We start from the raw sequence: 16,646 nt of genomic DNA on the forward strand, positions 1-16,646 counted from the left end.
GTGTAACAAGAAGAGAGACCCTGATCCCAAATGTTTTCAGACGTGGGTGTAGGTATGTTTAGTATCAGTACAGTATAATATGCTTTACAATGATTAAACACAGTCCAGTTTACTGTATGTCATCTGTGTTGTCAGACTAAACTATCCTTTTCCGTTAAAATGAGCTCAACACTTACTGTTGGCTTTACATAAACTTTTCATACAAACGGTAATAATATTTTTTCAGCTCTGTCAATAGATTTATATAAACACTGAATTGAATAAATATCAAGTGACAGACGTTTTAAGTTGGTCTTTTTGTGCGACCACCAGTGCAGTCGTATCAGCAGCACTGACCTTTAACTTGTTGTTCAGGCCCTCTGGTGTGACCGGTGGCTCCAGGCATGCTCACATTGTTCCTATGAATGTACTTCAGAAACACCTCGGCATTTCTCCTGGCCAGAGTGCACGCCTGAAAAACAGAACAAGGTGAGTGAACACACTGACACACAAAGGAAAACAGGGGAACATGGTGGTGTCATGCTAACATGCTAACAGGTTCTAGATACACACTCCTTCAACACCAGTCAACTAAGGACGTCACTACCCTTTACTAATTACTGTAACTGAATCCAACAAGTTGCTGTCAAACATTAGTGTGCTTTCACACCCAGCCTGTTCAGGGTGGTTCAGAGAAACTCTGGTCACTTTGCCTGTTCAGTCTGGTTCCTTTAGGCTGGTGTTAGGGGCCTGGTATTATTGGTATTATTTATTAAAGCTAATAAAACTCAGAAGTGTCAGTACAGACACTGAAAAGACAATTAAGAGCAGAACTAGATGATGATTCTAATCGTTGGTATCTTTCGTTTCATCTAACAGCATTGCACCATCCAAGAGATGGATCACCTTGAGGAAGGCTTCTTTCTGCTCTAGATGTTTACTGATCAGAGGTAGAAGGTGGTCGCTGTCAGCCGAAGTTCCCAGTTTATCATGACTGCCACACCAGTCTTCATCGCGACGATACTCCTGCTCCAGGCTCTCCAACACACTGCACACCTGGACAGACACAAAGAGTTGGTGACACCATAACAGCACTCCTGCTCCAACCCCAGACATGAGAAAACACAAACCTGTTCAGATGTCTTGTAAAAAGCCACAGAGGCATTGACAAGCTTCAGGCGGTCTTCCATCTTCAGCATCAACTGCTGCCAGTGAACGGCCACTTTCTCAGCACAGCTGCGGATTGCCTCGGGATCATAGTGACCCGTCTGCAGCATCATCTAGAATGGGGGACAGAGCAAGCCAAAGGTAATACATGGTCATGATAAACAGCTTGCAACATCTTCTTGATCCAGGAGAGAAAACGTATAGTATGCAGGATAAGATACATACAGTGGTGATATACTGTATAAAGTAGTTAAGTGAGTCCTACTTTGAAGTAGGACAAGTATAAGACCATTTACCATCTACTTTCTTGAACTTTGTGTTATGTCTACTACAGTGAATAATGAAGTGACAGTTCTCAAAAGAAAGGATTTACCTCAGCTTTCTGCTGGACCTGCAGAGCACTCTGGTGAGTCTTCTGGAGAGAGTTCGCATGGAAGAGAGACTGGAGAAGAGACACAGTTACTATTAGTTGAAGTTACTGAGTCATTAGTTAAGCCCTAAGGGTTAACTGTGGACCACCCTTAATACTATGGAGCAATGACTTTATGTAAATGGTCATGTTATCACCAGGAGCAACTGGTTCAGTGTCTTGCTCAAGGACACTTTGACATGTGGACTGGACAAGCCAGGAATCGAACCGCTAATATTCTGCCTGAGGAAACATGTTTTAATTGACATGAGATGTCTTTTCCAGCTTCCAATCACAAACTGATTTCAGATAAAGGGGCGTGTCAATCTGTAACAGACTTCCTCGTGTATCCTCGGTTATAGCTCCCCCGGGCAGCTTCCTCGGACTAGGCCACTTCCAGAGGTGAATCCCAATTCCACTAATTGCATCCATGTTTCTCTCACTTGTCTCTTCCTTGCGTCTTAGTCCCACTCGCATAAGATGCAAAGAGAAACTGCATGGAGAGAGGAACTAAGAGACACATTAGAACTGACATGAGACCTGCTATACTCCAGTCCCCTAATGTGAAGCGTCCAATTGCAAACTGTTTTCCAATAAAGGGCCATTTCAGACCATAACAGACTTCCGTGAAGGACACATTCATGCCTCCTCGCTCCTTATTCCTCAGAGCATAAATAAGAGCTTTGGAAGATCCTTCATCATGGTGGACCGGAACGACTTCCGGGTCGAGCGGCGATCAAGGGCTGAGGAACAATAAATTAAGGGAAGTGGGATTCACCTCAGGTGGAGCGAAGATTGAGGACCGGTTCAATTCCCGGCTTCTCCACTCCACTTGTCAAAGTGTCCTTGAGCAAGACAGTGAACCCCAAATTGCTCTGGGTGATGTCGCCGGTGCCTGAATGTACATGCTTGGGAGTGCGAATGGGCAATAGTGTGACAGCACTTTGAGTGTTTTGCAATGCACAGAAAAGTGCTATACAAGTATAAGACCACATATTAGTCACCTAACGCGTTTCAGTGGGCAATGCTGAATGTAAACTCACAACTCCACAAGGCAACTGTAAGTGTAAAGTGTGTACTGTGTTGAAAAGGTATTGCAATAAGCCAACTAGAGATGGAGTTTATCAGGCAGAAGTCTGCCAAAGGGCAGACACTAACCCTAAAATCTACAGTTTTCTTTTAACATCAAATACAACAGATTTTTTTGTACAAGACCAGCTACAGTATTTCAACACTTACAAAGAAGTGCGTTTCCTAGAGCCAACAGTCTGCACTCTACTGAGCTGACTCGTAACTCAAGAGCAGAAGGCCGATACATGTTTGAAATCACTCCATTAAACAGACACTGTGATTGATCTGCAGCACTGTTAACTGTAAAACAACTGAAGCCATGATGTGATTGTATTTATGTATCACTCTACTGTTATCAGCAGGTCATTTTTGCAGTGCTTTCATTGTCTTGTGTGTGTTTTAAGCTATAATCCAAGACATTATTACATCAGTCTGATGGAGGATTTTTAACTTGCATCGTGATGGGGAAATGCTGCACACACACATACACAAACACACCAGTTACAGTTTCACAGGAGAAGACACAAGGCCAGAACACACACAGTGGGTCTGGGCCAAAGTGTGTGTGTGTGTGTGTGTGTGTGCGTGCATGTGTTTAGTACAGTGCTGACCAAGGGGCTTTTATCCCTTTGAGTGCTCACACACTTCAGCTACTTGAAGCATTGTACGGGGTAATACACACACACACACACGTTCAAACATACACATACAGAGATGTCACAAATGCATATGTGTATATGTCTTTCTATGGTTGCGTGGACTAATTTTGCTTAATACTAACACTGGGAGGACATTTTGGATGGTGACCACAACTGCAAAGGGCTTTCTGAGGATCAAGGGTCTAGGTTAGGGTAATGGACGAGGGAACTAGAGAAAGACAAATCTCTGTGTGTGTGGTAGCATCTGTTACTCTTCAAGATCAATGCAGAATGAAATGGTTATTGAGGCAAGCCTGGTTCACACACAGATGATAAAGAGCACACACGTGCGTCTGTGCGCGCGTGGACCCATCTGCTACTATTCAAACCAATGCACACTGAAATAATTATTACTAAGATACAGTAAGTCTGGTTTGAGCAGCAGTAATTAGGATGTGTGTGTGAGTGAGTGTGTACCTCTATAGCCATCTGGAACTGTTCATGTTCTCTCTGCAGCTGCTCAGCCTCAGACAGGGAACTAGCATTTACCATGCTGGCGTTCAGCATGGACTCACCATTACGAATCCAACCCAGCACCTACAGAGACACAAATGATGATATATAACTATATAATTGACTGCAAATGTTAAAATCTTTAGAAATTTGTTTAATGTGCGTGCACGCTGTGGTTGAGAACCACTCCAGTTCACTATGGGACAGGACCACAGAGCTACATCTGATGTCATAAACAGAACTATCCATCCATGCATTATCTATGCCACTTATTCCTGAATAGGGTCGTTGGGAGGATGGAATCAATCCCAGCTGACGTTGGGTGAGAGGTGGGGTTCTGTGTGTGTGTGACCCTGGACAGGTCACCGGTGAACTGCGCCACTGTGCCAACAACAAAGCCTACTAGTAAGAGTTCACACAAGAGGCAATTTGTGGTCACTCTGTAGTGCACTTTCAATTATTTATGTAACCAGTGCTAAGAAGGGGTTGTAAGGCTGTTGTGAGGCAGCAGCATCACAAGTTCCAGACAAAAACACATACAAAACTAAAACAGACAACAATGTATAACATCTAAAATAAAAAAAAGAAGGAGGAGACATATAATCCATTACTCCACACTGGGCACACAACTGTTGAAATTACATTGTGCCCTTCACTGAACTGTGGCTGTTTGCAGTAGATCGCTGACCATGTGATTCTTTAGGACAGACTGGAGTAAGAAACAGGGTGAGGGTGTAGCAGGATGGGTGTGTGTTACTAGCACATTGGCATTTGCCTTATAAATTATTCATGTGCATCCATCTGCAGCAGACGTGGGCTTCCGTGTTCATAATCACATCTTGAGTAGCTTCTCCACAAAAAAAAAAATTAAACATTTGCTTTATTGGGAAAGAAGAGCTGGTGTTGTTTCTCTGACATGGGGGAGTGTTTCCAAAATCAGGCTTTCAGTAATTCCTTTCTTTCTAATAATACAAGCCAGTCAACCTTGCTCCATGAGTAGTGCAGCTTATTTCAGTTATCTAGTTTTCTGGAGCCCAGGAAGATAAAACTGCTCTGGAGCCAGTTGTTCAAAAAGTTTAATCTGGATCAGAATGATCTCAATTTGGAAATCCCATGCTTTGCTATCCAGGATCAGGTAATCTACTGTATATTCCTTTTGTTTTTCAAAGCACCATTGGACTGGATGAACCTGATCAAGATACAGACTTTTCTGGATTTCCAGTGCTCTAAACAAGACTACATATCACAATGTAGGTGAATAGCTATGTAAAGAACAGCAGGTAAACTAGGCAGCGTGGGGTCACTACGTTTTTGTTTGAACATAAAACATCATAATAAAGCAATACGAACATCCTCTTCCATTTTCAATTTAATTAATTAATGAGTAATTTAATTTAAACAGTCAGACCCTCATCTGACCCACAACAAACATCTGAACTACTGGCCTCTGGATACATTGATATATAAATGTAGTTCACCTAAATAACTAAGATGGTTTGAATCTGGTTTTCAACTCAATGATAAATATCAACTCTTCAGCTGTATACATGTTCATATCTTTCACCTACTGAACTGAAATGTGATCCTTTTTAGGTATGAACAGTGTATACTTGTAGCTCAAAGTACTGATTGGCCAGCAGTAGCGACCTAGTAAATACCAGCCTGCTGCTGGTGTTTTCATGTGTTTACCTGTTTAACCTCAGCCTGTAGATGACGCAGCTGCAGACACTGCTCCAGCCTCGTGTGCGTGTGTTGAGCACTGAGCTCCACCTCCTGCTGCTTCTCATGGAGAAACTCCAGCAGCTCCTGCACCTGAGAGGCCAAGTCCATGTCCTTCTCCCCTGTCAACTCGATCCCTGACGAACACACACACAAATGTTTACTTTAAGCTTTATGTGTGGCTGTACTGCGTATTTTTTAGCTTTGGACAGACAGAGAGGTGTTGCCCTGACCTGCAGTCACAGTGCTGAGCTAGGCTGAACATGTATCTTTTATAAAGCTCACAACCGGTCACTTTGGAAGTGTGTTAGATGCAAAACAATGCCAGGTGTAAACTCCAGTCCAAAACATACCACAAGGGTGTGGTGAGAAGTTATCTCTGGGAGCCCAGAAGCCCATTTTAAAGCACACACAGGGCTTCTCTGCCCTTTTAATCCTCGGTCTCTCACCTATTTTCACTTGTTTTCTCACAGCGCAAAGGATTTTGTGCATGTTTTACCTGAAGCTTGCACCTCCATGATGTACTGGTGCAGGTCTTGACCCTGTTGCATCACTTCGTAGGTCATGTTGTTCATGGCTGCCTTCCTCTCTGCATGTCGTTTCAGACGTTGCTCTGCCAGGCTGATGTCCTCTGCTCCGCCAGAAGAGGCACCACCTCCCCCAGTGCTGCAGCTACTGCTGCCACCTGAGCGGCTGGAGTCATTCAACTGACGAGACAGATCCTCGTTCCAGGCATCCAGCTCCCCTGTGACCTGCAGAAGAGAAAGAACAAGGGGTGAAAAGATGTCATATGGAGACACAGCTTCTCATTTTTACCCCAAAAATCACTCTTCCTTGTTTACAAGCAGCCAGCCACAAGTGAAACAAATGAAAGGACAAAATCCAACTTGACAAAAATTCTCTGTTTGTTTTGTGAGCACATAACAAGACTGTTTAATAGTCTCTTAATAATGAGACAATCATCTTGTTTTGCCTTTCTGTGATGCTTTTGGGTGTATTGGTAATGACTAGTTATTTTCTCTAAAGGTAGTGCCCTGATGGCCATCAGCTTCCTCAGCTGTAGACTTTAGCATGTTCAAGTGCTACAGTTCGCACAGAGCAGAACATGTGAAGCAGTCTCAGACAACACTCTTACCTCTATCGTATACTGCTCAAAGATGCGTAGTTGAAGAAAGATGTCCAGCTTGATTTTGCGTTCGTGGAACAGTTCCTCCATCTGGCCCTGGGCCTCATCCAGCTGCTGCAGCACCCCCTGGATGTGTGCGATGGAACTGCAGTGTGGTGTTTTATTGGTCGACATGGCAGCATCTCTGAGAATACAGAGACAGGGGGTGATATAATGTCTTTAGTACACCCTCCAGTATAAGAGATCTTTTTGGAAAGCCATTTTCAGGAGAGGAAGCAATTGAAATGAAAAAGGCATCCACATATGCTGCATGTTTTTGGACATGACTGAAAGGTGTTTTCATTTCAAAACCAAATAGCTTTATTTTAAATCCCTTTACACAAATAAGAGTTAAACATTTACATTTGTCCCATTGTGCTAATGATTTATTTGTAACCTTATGTCAGTTAAACTCTTCTCTCTCTAACATTATCCATATTAAGATATAGCCTCAGTATAAATGTTTCTCTCTCTCCAACACTAACATGAATAACAATATAAATCTTATTACCTGAGCTGTTGTATTAACTCCTCTCCCTCTTTAATCACATTGAGCGTTGCCTCCACCGTGGCTGTCTGCTGCTGCTGAAACTGCTGGATCAGAGTCTGAACTGAATCCACTGAGTCACAGCACACATCGTCCAGCAGCTGCTTCTGCAGCTCCTCCATCCATGACCACAGCTGGAGACACAGACAGGCAAACAGAGAGCCGGGCAGGTTAGAAGAGCTGTGATCAGTCCATTAGCACTGAATTGTCCAGCGACTGAACCGACTAAACACTGCTGTATCCAGACTAAGTGTCTGTGGCAGGGGAAACTGTCCTACTGGGATTGACAACCTGCAATTACACATTCACCATATATCAGAGTGTGTTTAATGACAACATTAAGAATTAACTGAGGTCAAACTTGTAGCAGGACATCTGACAATGGGTTCCTTTTTGAGTTTGTGCATGCTTGGTGGTCCCACCTCTTTTGTGTGTGTGTGGAAGGAGACAGACATGTCGAGCAGCAGCTTCCGGTGTTCGACTCTGCGAACAAAGTCCTGAATTCGGACTTCCAGGTGTCTGGCTGCCTTGTAGATTTCCTCGGGGTCGCACTCTCCAGTCTGAGCCAGCTGCTCTGCTGCCTCCAGCAGCTTGTCTGCGTTAGTGTACGTGTTCTGAAAGAGGCAGAAGGGACCTGCATCAGTAACACCATCAATACGATCAATATCAAGTATCAGCTTATTACACAGCCACAGAAAATACACATATGCGATTGGCTTACGCTGTTGCAACAGTTCTTCTGTTTGACACCATATCACCAGTATTCTCTCTCAGATCAAACTATAGCAAAGTGTCTACAAATAAACTGTGGCAAAATGTACGGCACTGCCTGTTTGGTGTCCTGGAATAAGTGTGATAACATACTGCAAACAGAAAATGTTAGACTTGGAAGTGGTAATAAAGCCATCGTGTTTTTCACAGGTGCCAACTCAGTTATTCTGATGAGTCATCATTATGACCTATATTACTCTAAAAACTGTAAAGAAAACACATCCTTACATAAGATTCATTAGGCATCACCTGTCTCACCACATTTTTCAGCATCATCTTCTTCATCATCGTATGAGCTTTACACACATTTGTTTTACACCAAGTTACATTCATTTCCTGCAGACCATTCTTAGCCTTAACCATACCACCACTTGCCTAAGGCCCGTGACACACCAAGATGACGGTTGGCTGTTGGCCACTGTCAGGCCGTCAGTGAGCGTCTGTCGCCCTGGTCTTCGCAGTGTATCCCACGCCGTTGGCAGTGGCTGGATACTGGCGGTGGCTTGTCTACCAATTGAGCATGTTGAATCGGCAGAGGACCTTGTCAGTGAGAGAGACCACTCTGATTGGCTGTCGAGCATAGCGAATCATTGCCCGAGAAGAGACTTGTTCAAGAAAGCCCCTTCAGCCTGACGCTGTAGTATCCATTATTTCACCCATTAGGTGCGTTTTCTCCTTATTTTTCACCTCAGTGACTTCCTTTCTTCTCCCACAACCAAAAAGGGCAGGGAACAACAACAACTCTGTCATTTGCAACTTCTTACAGACATATTCATGATTAGAAGCAGCTATAAACAGCAGCTGTTGTGAGCAATAGCTGCTTTGTTGACAACCTGTATTTGGGAAGTCTTTCCCTTTCTGAATGGTGAATACAGCTACTGCCATCTGCTGGTAGGGAGAGCTATTTCTCTCAAACAGGTGCACAACATACATGCTAGTTGGCTATTGGCTGTAGTCTGTGTGGGCGACACAACATGAAGCGACGCGACAGCCAGCGTCCATCGCTGCTGGTTGTTTCATGTGTGTGTTGTGTCCCTGTCCTACCCTTACCCAAACCTAAACCTCATGCTAACCTTAAACCTCATTGTTACCATCAGATCCAGTGATTGACAGGGTGGGGACCAGCATCTGGTCTCTACAAAGAGGGCCAAGTCCCCACAATGTGGGTGTGTAAGCAGGTTTTGGTTCCCACAGTGCATGTAATGCTAGGTGCACACACAAAGTTAAAATCACGATATATATTAAAATGTTGATCAACGCTGTAACATTTCTGTTTTCTAGCTCTGTCTTCCTCAAACAGGACTTGGTCCAGTTTGAGGAATAGTGAGTGTCACAGCACTCACTATTCCTCAGAAGTACAAAATGAATTAGTGTCTGTTCTGGTAAAGGATGATAACACATTACATATGCATTATTTTAGGGTGATGATCCCCATTATTTAAAGATGTGAGTGGCATATACTGGATGTGTTTGAAAGCTGCAGGGATATTTCAAAGGTTATGTTCAAGGGATCAGTTAGAAGATTATAATTTACAAGAGATTATTAGTCTTTGCTGCATGACTGGAGAATAAAGCAGGAAAATGACAGGAAAGAAGAATCATCCCTGTCACCTGAATACGAAGCTCAGCCTCTGTAGGGCATGGAGGAAAAAAAATGAATAAAGATAACTCAAATAATGATGATGGTAAACAAACTGAGAAATAAATAAGAAATGTTCCATTAAACTTTCTGCAAAAACAAAACTGATGCTGAGATGTTTCATAGGGAGAGGAATGTGTCAGTAATGAAATATGTTTGAGCAAGTTTTTGTGTTTGTATCTGAGGGAAAGTCTCAAAGTGTAACGCAGATAAACAAACTTAGATCATTTGACATGTCTCCTAAATGTGCATAAACTCTCTTAATGTTACATTTAGAGGTTTAGAGTTTTACCAGCAAATCACCACAAACACTAAAATGCACAATAATGAAGGAGTGAGAGCTTCTGACCCAAATCATTCTGATCCACAGTAGGCTGGGAGGGTTAATCCTGGATCCAGAGTGTAAACATGAGATTACACAATGACACACACTCTTTACAGGATTAACTCTCTCTTTCATACAATTATCACTTTACTGAAATCCCACAGACCAAAGTAGCAAATTACTTATTAACTGCCATGGATTCTGAACAGGGGCCTGTCTTACTGTTATTTGTGAGTGTGTGAGGCTGCAATGGACCTAAAGCACTTAAATAATGCTAATTGTAAAGAAAACATCTCTAAAAAAATAGGAGCTTGGAAGAATAAAGTGACTTCCGTTCAGTAGAACAGGAGAGAATTGTGTAGTCCAGGCTGGGAGACAGTAAGGAGCTGATGATCCGGATCACATAATGCAAGATGACACTAAATCTAAACTAATATTTCACCTGAAGAACACTGGTCTGTGCAACAATCAGTTCAGTATTCAACAGAAAAGTTTGACTCTTTGCTGCTGCACTCTTTTAATATTCATATTCATTTTTCAACACAATGTATTTTGATTTTATTATGGCAAATGTTCAACCAGTTTCTTTTGCAGCATCATCTTTGCTCACATTCTAAACTTCAGCTGAGAGCTTTAGCATACTCCTTGGTTTTGTTTCATCTTCCCATCCAAAACTTCACCTTCAGTGGTTTTTGCATTAAGAAATGGAAAATATCTTCTGCAGATCTTTCAGGAAAGATTGTGACCATGAATGATTATGCAGAGGCAGGTCTCCATGCTTCCTGCCACCACCAGGCATGGTGGGTTTGAACATTTGGGTTTAATCAAGCCCAACTGCTTACAGATGTCAGAAAGCAAGTGAATGATCATTTGATTAAAAACTGGTCATTTGATCTAACTTCAAAACTTCTAACTTCATGATAGGTAACAGCCCTTTTCTGTCAATCATGCACTTGCACCGAACAACCCATGAACTCCAGAAGTTTATGGAATGACAAATATGCATTCAGACGTGACTGAGGTATTGAAAGCATGGCAGCATAAGGAGATACAGGAGACTTGCTCTTTAGTATCAGTTCACCTCTAAGTCCACCTTTTGTGCAGTGTGAAGACATAAACCAAGAGTATTTGATCATGTTATGTATTCATCATCGTGGCATATGTTCATACATTACAGCACTATGATGGGCACCCACGTGGACAGACTCACTTGAGCTACATCTTCAAAGTCATCGTGTCTTTTCTGCAGGGCTCGCGCTCTGTGAAGCGACTTCCCAACGCCAGTGTGTTTGCTAAGGAAAGCCTCGCCATGGTTTTCTATCCAGTCCATCACCTGAATGAGAGAAAACACAATGATCATTTTCTAACACACATGAGATTAAAAAGTCACCTGTGCTACAATGTTGAATTTACAGTATAATCTAGATTTATAACAAGATATATACATCGATCCATCCATTATCTCTACACCCTGGACAGGTAGCCAGTCTATTACAGGGCTGACACTTAGAGACAGATAACCACACATACTCACACACACTCACTCCTACGGAAAATTTAGAGTCACCAGTCAACCTAAGCTGCATGTCTTTGGACTGTGGAGGAAGCCGGAGTACCTGGAAAGAACCCACGCAAGCACAGGGAGAACATACAAACTCCAGGACGACCCGGTCTTGAACCCAGAACCTTATTGCTGTTTGGCGAAAGTACTAACCACTACCTCACCATGCCGCCCTACATCGATACAGAATACTGTTACTGAGCTACTTGATTGGTGGCATGATTCTACCCTCCGGGACCATCCAACATGCAGCATTGTCTCTCTTTTAGCTCTGTTTTTGGTCTTTGAAGCATCAGTACTGAAAATCAGCTGCATCTTGACAATAAATCCTGCTCCAACATCCAGTTTAGTATAAGAACATGTTAACACAACTACATTAACAAGTTTTTTTTTAAAGGGCCTTGGAGGAACAGAGTGAATGGATGAAGAGTGTTGTAATTCATGACGTCAGTGTAGTGTAGTCAATCCAGCTGGAGCTGCAGAGAAGCCAGTGTAAGGTCATAACAAACACAAACTAAAGCACACTGCCTGCAGCTGGACTGTCTGCTTGAATGTGCAGTTAAAACTGGCAAATAAGACTACATACCTAATATGTTCTTCCTCTCTGGGGTCACATTTATCAAGTGGCGTTACAGGAACTATGGGAAGAGCCAGGAAGAGGTTGGAATAGCCCTGTTTTTAGTGATTTATAGACTATTGGTATGAGCTTACTCTCTCACTTGTTCCACATTTCAGTTTCTACGCGTGTCTCTCGCCCACTGTGTGTCTGTGTGTGTCTCCAAGCCTCTCTCTGGGGGCTCATAGAAACTGATGCGTGACGAGTACAGTTGGCAAAGCTCTGTTTTAAAAGAATTTATAACCTCCTCATGATCTCTTCTTCACTCTCTAGTTTTCTCTCTTTGTCTTTTTACTTCTCTTAAGCACTCTCTCGCTCTCTCTCCTGGGTCTCATATACATGTTTGCATGACGCCCAAAGCCCACACTCAGAGCATTCATCTCTGAATGTGGAGTTTGCTGGATGCCCTAATTCCCATTCCCTAGGGTCACTCAATATACAGACATTACAGTACATCCATCACGACTTCAGCTACAACGGCCCTGCCTTAACTTAATTCAGTGTACTCATCTTAGTGTGTGTGTGTACACTCCACAAGCACTGAATGTGACCTCAGTACAAACAAAGTCATAGTTTGGTGAAGGTGGTAACAGCAGCAGTATGGAGTGAGAGTGGAAAGTCTGCATTTTCTGGTTGACCTCTGGTACTAGTTCTGGCTCACTTGCCACTACAAGTGATGTTGCTGTACTATTACTACTCTCTGTGACTACTGCTAGTGGAAACCCAGCTATCAAACTATCATTGTGCCGCAACTGTTAGCAGCAGCAGCAGCAGCAGCAGTATGTCTTGTTTTATTCAAAGCCAAAAAGTATAAAACTGAGAAGCAACATTGACTCACATTAAGAAGCATGAACCAGGAAATATGTGACATTTTTCTATGCTAGCGACTATAGCGAAGATTATTAAAATAGTGGACAATTTCCTCAGCAACTAATCAGTTTATTCCTACAGCAGTAGACCTGACTGACATGTTCTCTCATATGCTGAGATTTTCCTATTTTAAAAAAACTGGATATTGTATCAATTACCTCTTCAAACTGTTGCTGCTGTTCCTCTGTTGTCGACAGGTGGCACAGCTTGAAATGGAACTTTGGGTGTTTCTCAGAGGCTGCACCTTGCAGTTGAATGATGCTGCCTGGGCCTGATCTCAGCTGCTTTGCATCAGTGTCACTGTGTGTACTTGTTACTGTACGTTATGTTCACCATTTTGGGAGAAATCGGTGAATGTACATGTTGACTCGTAACTGAGATTCCATTTCGGCACTGCCAGTGGCATTTTTTTGTACCTTATCCCTTTTGCATTACTTTTAAACTCACAGTTGTCACATTAAAGAAAGTAATATAATATTGTCCTTCATAAAATATAGGTGCCATATTGAAATTTGAACTTCTGAATATCTGTGAAAACTGCAGGAATCTGTGCTGAAATCTCTCCAAACCCACACACGCTCTGCTCACCTGTGAAATAGGAACCAGGAACCTTCAGATTACACCCTGTTCATCAGGGATGAGAAGACAGCACAGATGAATGAACATTCATCCATTATCTATACCTCTTATTCCTGAACAGGGTCATGAGGGGCTGGAGCCAATTCCAGCTGACACTGGGTGAGAGACGGGGTCCACCATGGACAAGTCGCCAGTCTATCACAGGGCTGACATGTAGACAAACAACCACACGCTCACACGCACTCCTAAGGGGCAATTTAGTCGCCAATCAACCTAAGCTGCATGTCTTTGGACTGTGGGAGGAAGCTGGAGTACCCAGAGAGAACCCACACAGGCACAGGGAGAACATGCAAACCCACACAAAGGGCCCCGGGGCTCGAACCCGGAACCTTCCTGCTGTGAGGTGACAGCACTAACCACCATGCTGCTGTGGTAAATAAATGAACATGTTGTGGTGATTCTCATCTGTTCTGCTGGTCAAACAGACACATCACTACTGTCTGTTCACTTGATGATGTGCTCCACTGTGAAGATTTTAGTAAAGGTTAGACTCTAGATGTCCTGTCACTCTGAGCACACTGTTGTCATGTGGCCTGTGTACTGTGTGTACCTGCTGGACATCTTGCTGGAACACACACAGCTGAAGTCTTTGGTGCAGTCGAACCTTTCGATGCTGCCAAATATTTTCCAGACGCCGCTGATGGTGGAGAACCTCGTGAACCACATCCAGGATGCAGTGAACCTGTGAAAAAACACAAATACTAACTAGATATTTAATGACATTTTAAATTCATTTTATTAGATTATTAGTTAAAGATGCCTTAGTTTTGTAAAAAAGCTGGCAGAAGAAGCTCTGACTCTACAAAAGAAGATAACGGCACTGACCGCTTTGGAGTAATTGGCAGTGGCTGTCAGCGAGTCTGAGTTGCTTGGACTCAGAGGCCTCTGGAGGACGTCCAACAGGGCCTTACCGTCCTGACTCACCTGGAAACACAGAGAGGCAGAGACTGGAGAGGTTACACAGATACACAGACCACTAGGAAGAGAGAAGAGACAGATGAAAAAACTGCTTTATTTGTTTTTAGTGAGTGAGCATTCTCTGTTCTCTGTCTTCTCCAAAGACAAATAGTGCATCTGATTTCTAAATCACTTCACTTATTACTGCTATTTGCTAAACTGTAGGTGGAGACATGCCACTGAAACCCCTGCATCCCTAGTGCAGATCAGACAATACACATTCATCATTTCTAGATACTGTTAAAGTGACTGTTATTCCAAAAAGGCAGTTTACAGTCAGTGAGGTGGGCTCAACCTGAACACCCACCAATTCAGGCATGTCAGCCTTCTTCAGTGCATCTTACAAAACAGATGTCTGATGAGTAATGAACTAATTGTTTCAGCACTGCTGCTTTAATTTGAGAAGGAACCTTTCCAGAATGTTATTGGCTCCTGAGTTGGTAAACTGCAGGACTAACATAATGAGATACACAAGGGAAACAACCCCCCCAAAAACGTTTTGAAACATAATCTGATTCTCAACAAAGGTCCAGTGCATGCAGGCATATTGTGTTGGTCAGGAGGTAGAACACCAAACTGCATGAGAGATTTTGTTCTTCTGACCCAGAACACTGCTGAGATTACAGACACTTTGTATGTCACTCACAGTAACGAAGCAAAGAGCAGCTTCAGCACACACACCTTCAGCTTCTGTGCTTCTACTCATTTCACTAAACAGAAGCATTCACATCAAGCAAGAAGCTTCTGTGCAACAGTTTTTAGTTTGGAGCTCTGTCACAGTGTTACCAACAGAAATGCTGTTATAACTGATGGACATGTCACAAACACATGTTGGGAGTCCTAAACCACACACTGGGAAGTCAACACTGGAGCATGGTGGGAAATGCACATTTATAATGGAGTAAAGTGGAGAAAACAGTATTTTGTAAGTACAGACATAAAATGATCCAGCAGCAGCCACCTGCCAAAAACTCCAAGCTTCAAAACTTCAGTTTAGACACTAGAAGGTGATGAAGGAGACAAAAACTCCAAGCTTCAGAACTTCAGTTTAGACACTAGAAGGTGATATCACACACACACACTACAGCTATGTTGTCCTGCGTGTATATGCCAACAATTCATATGTAAGCTTGGTTGGACTGTAATACTAGCCTAAGCCTTTGTGAACTGTTCCTACACACTCGAATGGGAGTGACATGTGGGAGCTGTGCTGTCAGTTCACCTCAGTGTACGCCTGGGTGACCTGCTCGTACAGGCTCTGGTGGCGATGGATGGCCAGCTCCAGCTCCTGCATCTCGGACGGTAACCCGCCCTCACTGCAGACTTTACACCAGGCCTCCACCTCTGACAGGAACTGAGAGAGTAACACACACAACAAAATGTGTCTTCATATTGAACTGAACCTAACGAGACTATGAGCATACAGATAAATATTTTGGCAAGTTTATTTTTTTGTTTCACATTCAAGGAGCGGATCCAACTAACAACTCTGTACATTACTGGTCTGTTTTCACCATCTCACAGTGTAATATCTGCCCTGGCCCTTGTTTTTCTCACTAGGAGCAAAGGCTGGTGGTGTTACTTAGCCAGTCATTGGATCTGTCTGTCCATCCAGCACTTTGGTGCCACTGATCTGCCATGACATTTGCTCTATTGCTCCCTATTTGATAACTTTTACTTATTCTGTTCTGGCAGGTGTGTGTTACTGGAACACGTGACCCTCTTCTCTTCATTACAAGTGTCAGTCAACCCTTCCTCAGGATCCCTAACACGTGAGGGGATTTATCCTTCTATACATTTTTGGCTTTAATTGTTCATACTGTTTTTACCTCAGTGGAATATATTCATCTCTCTCTAAATCTATATCACACTTTTCTCCAGTTTCCTCTCTCTGCACTTTTGATCATTTTCTTTTGCTAGTCTCACTTTCCCCATCTTATGTTTCACCTCCCCTCCTGATACTTCTTGTGCTTTTCTCTTTCTGTCTCTCGGTCTCAAGCCCTTTCTCTCCCTCTTTTCGTCTTTCATCTCCTGCTCTCTCAGATGTACACTTGTAGCTA

The 16,646-nt window shown here is 43.0% G+C and overlaps 1 protein-coding gene across 5 annotated transcripts in view; it reads right to left on the reverse strand.

The window, feature by feature from the left end:
• Positions 1 to 16,646, reverse strand: part of kalrna (kalirin RhoGEF kinase a) — a 110,953-nt gene that overhangs the window by 51,307 nt on the left and 43,000 nt on the right. For all 5 annotated transcript variants that reach the window (XR_002276331.1, XM_020617091.1, XM_020617089.1 and 2 more), the window contains exons 11-24: positions 15,809 to 15,940; positions 14,455 to 14,553; positions 14,180 to 14,311; positions 11,154 to 11,276; positions 7,631 to 7,822; positions 7,173 to 7,342; positions 6,632 to 6,806; positions 5,996 to 6,248; positions 5,467 to 5,633; positions 3,742 to 3,861; positions 1,520 to 1,588; positions 1,110 to 1,259; positions 886 to 1,035; positions 337 to 451 (exon numbers count right to left, since the gene is read on the reverse strand). Coding sequence is in view for 4 of the 5 variants with exons in the window: in XM_020617091.1 (XP_020472747.1) it covers positions 337 to 451; positions 886 to 1,035; positions 1,110 to 1,259; positions 1,520 to 1,588; positions 3,742 to 3,861; positions 5,467 to 5,633; positions 5,996 to 6,248; positions 6,632 to 6,806; positions 7,173 to 7,342; positions 7,631 to 7,822; positions 11,154 to 11,276; positions 14,180 to 14,311; positions 14,455 to 14,553; positions 15,809 to 15,940 (2,047 nt within the window). In the remaining variant the exon portion in view is untranslated. The remainder of the gene's footprint in view (positions 1 to 336; positions 452 to 885; positions 1,036 to 1,109; positions 1,260 to 1,519; positions 1,589 to 3,741; positions 3,862 to 5,466; positions 5,634 to 5,995; positions 6,249 to 6,631; positions 6,807 to 7,172; positions 7,343 to 7,630; positions 7,823 to 11,153; positions 11,277 to 14,179; positions 14,312 to 14,454; positions 14,554 to 15,808; positions 15,941 to 16,646) is intronic.

This window comes from Monopterus albus, unplaced genomic scaffold (genome assembly GCF_001952655.1).
Source record: "Monopterus albus unplaced genomic scaffold, M_albus_1.0 scaffold185.1, whole genome shotgun sequence".
NCBI lineage: Eukaryota > Metazoa > Chordata > Actinopteri > Synbranchiformes > Synbranchidae > Monopterus > Monopterus albus.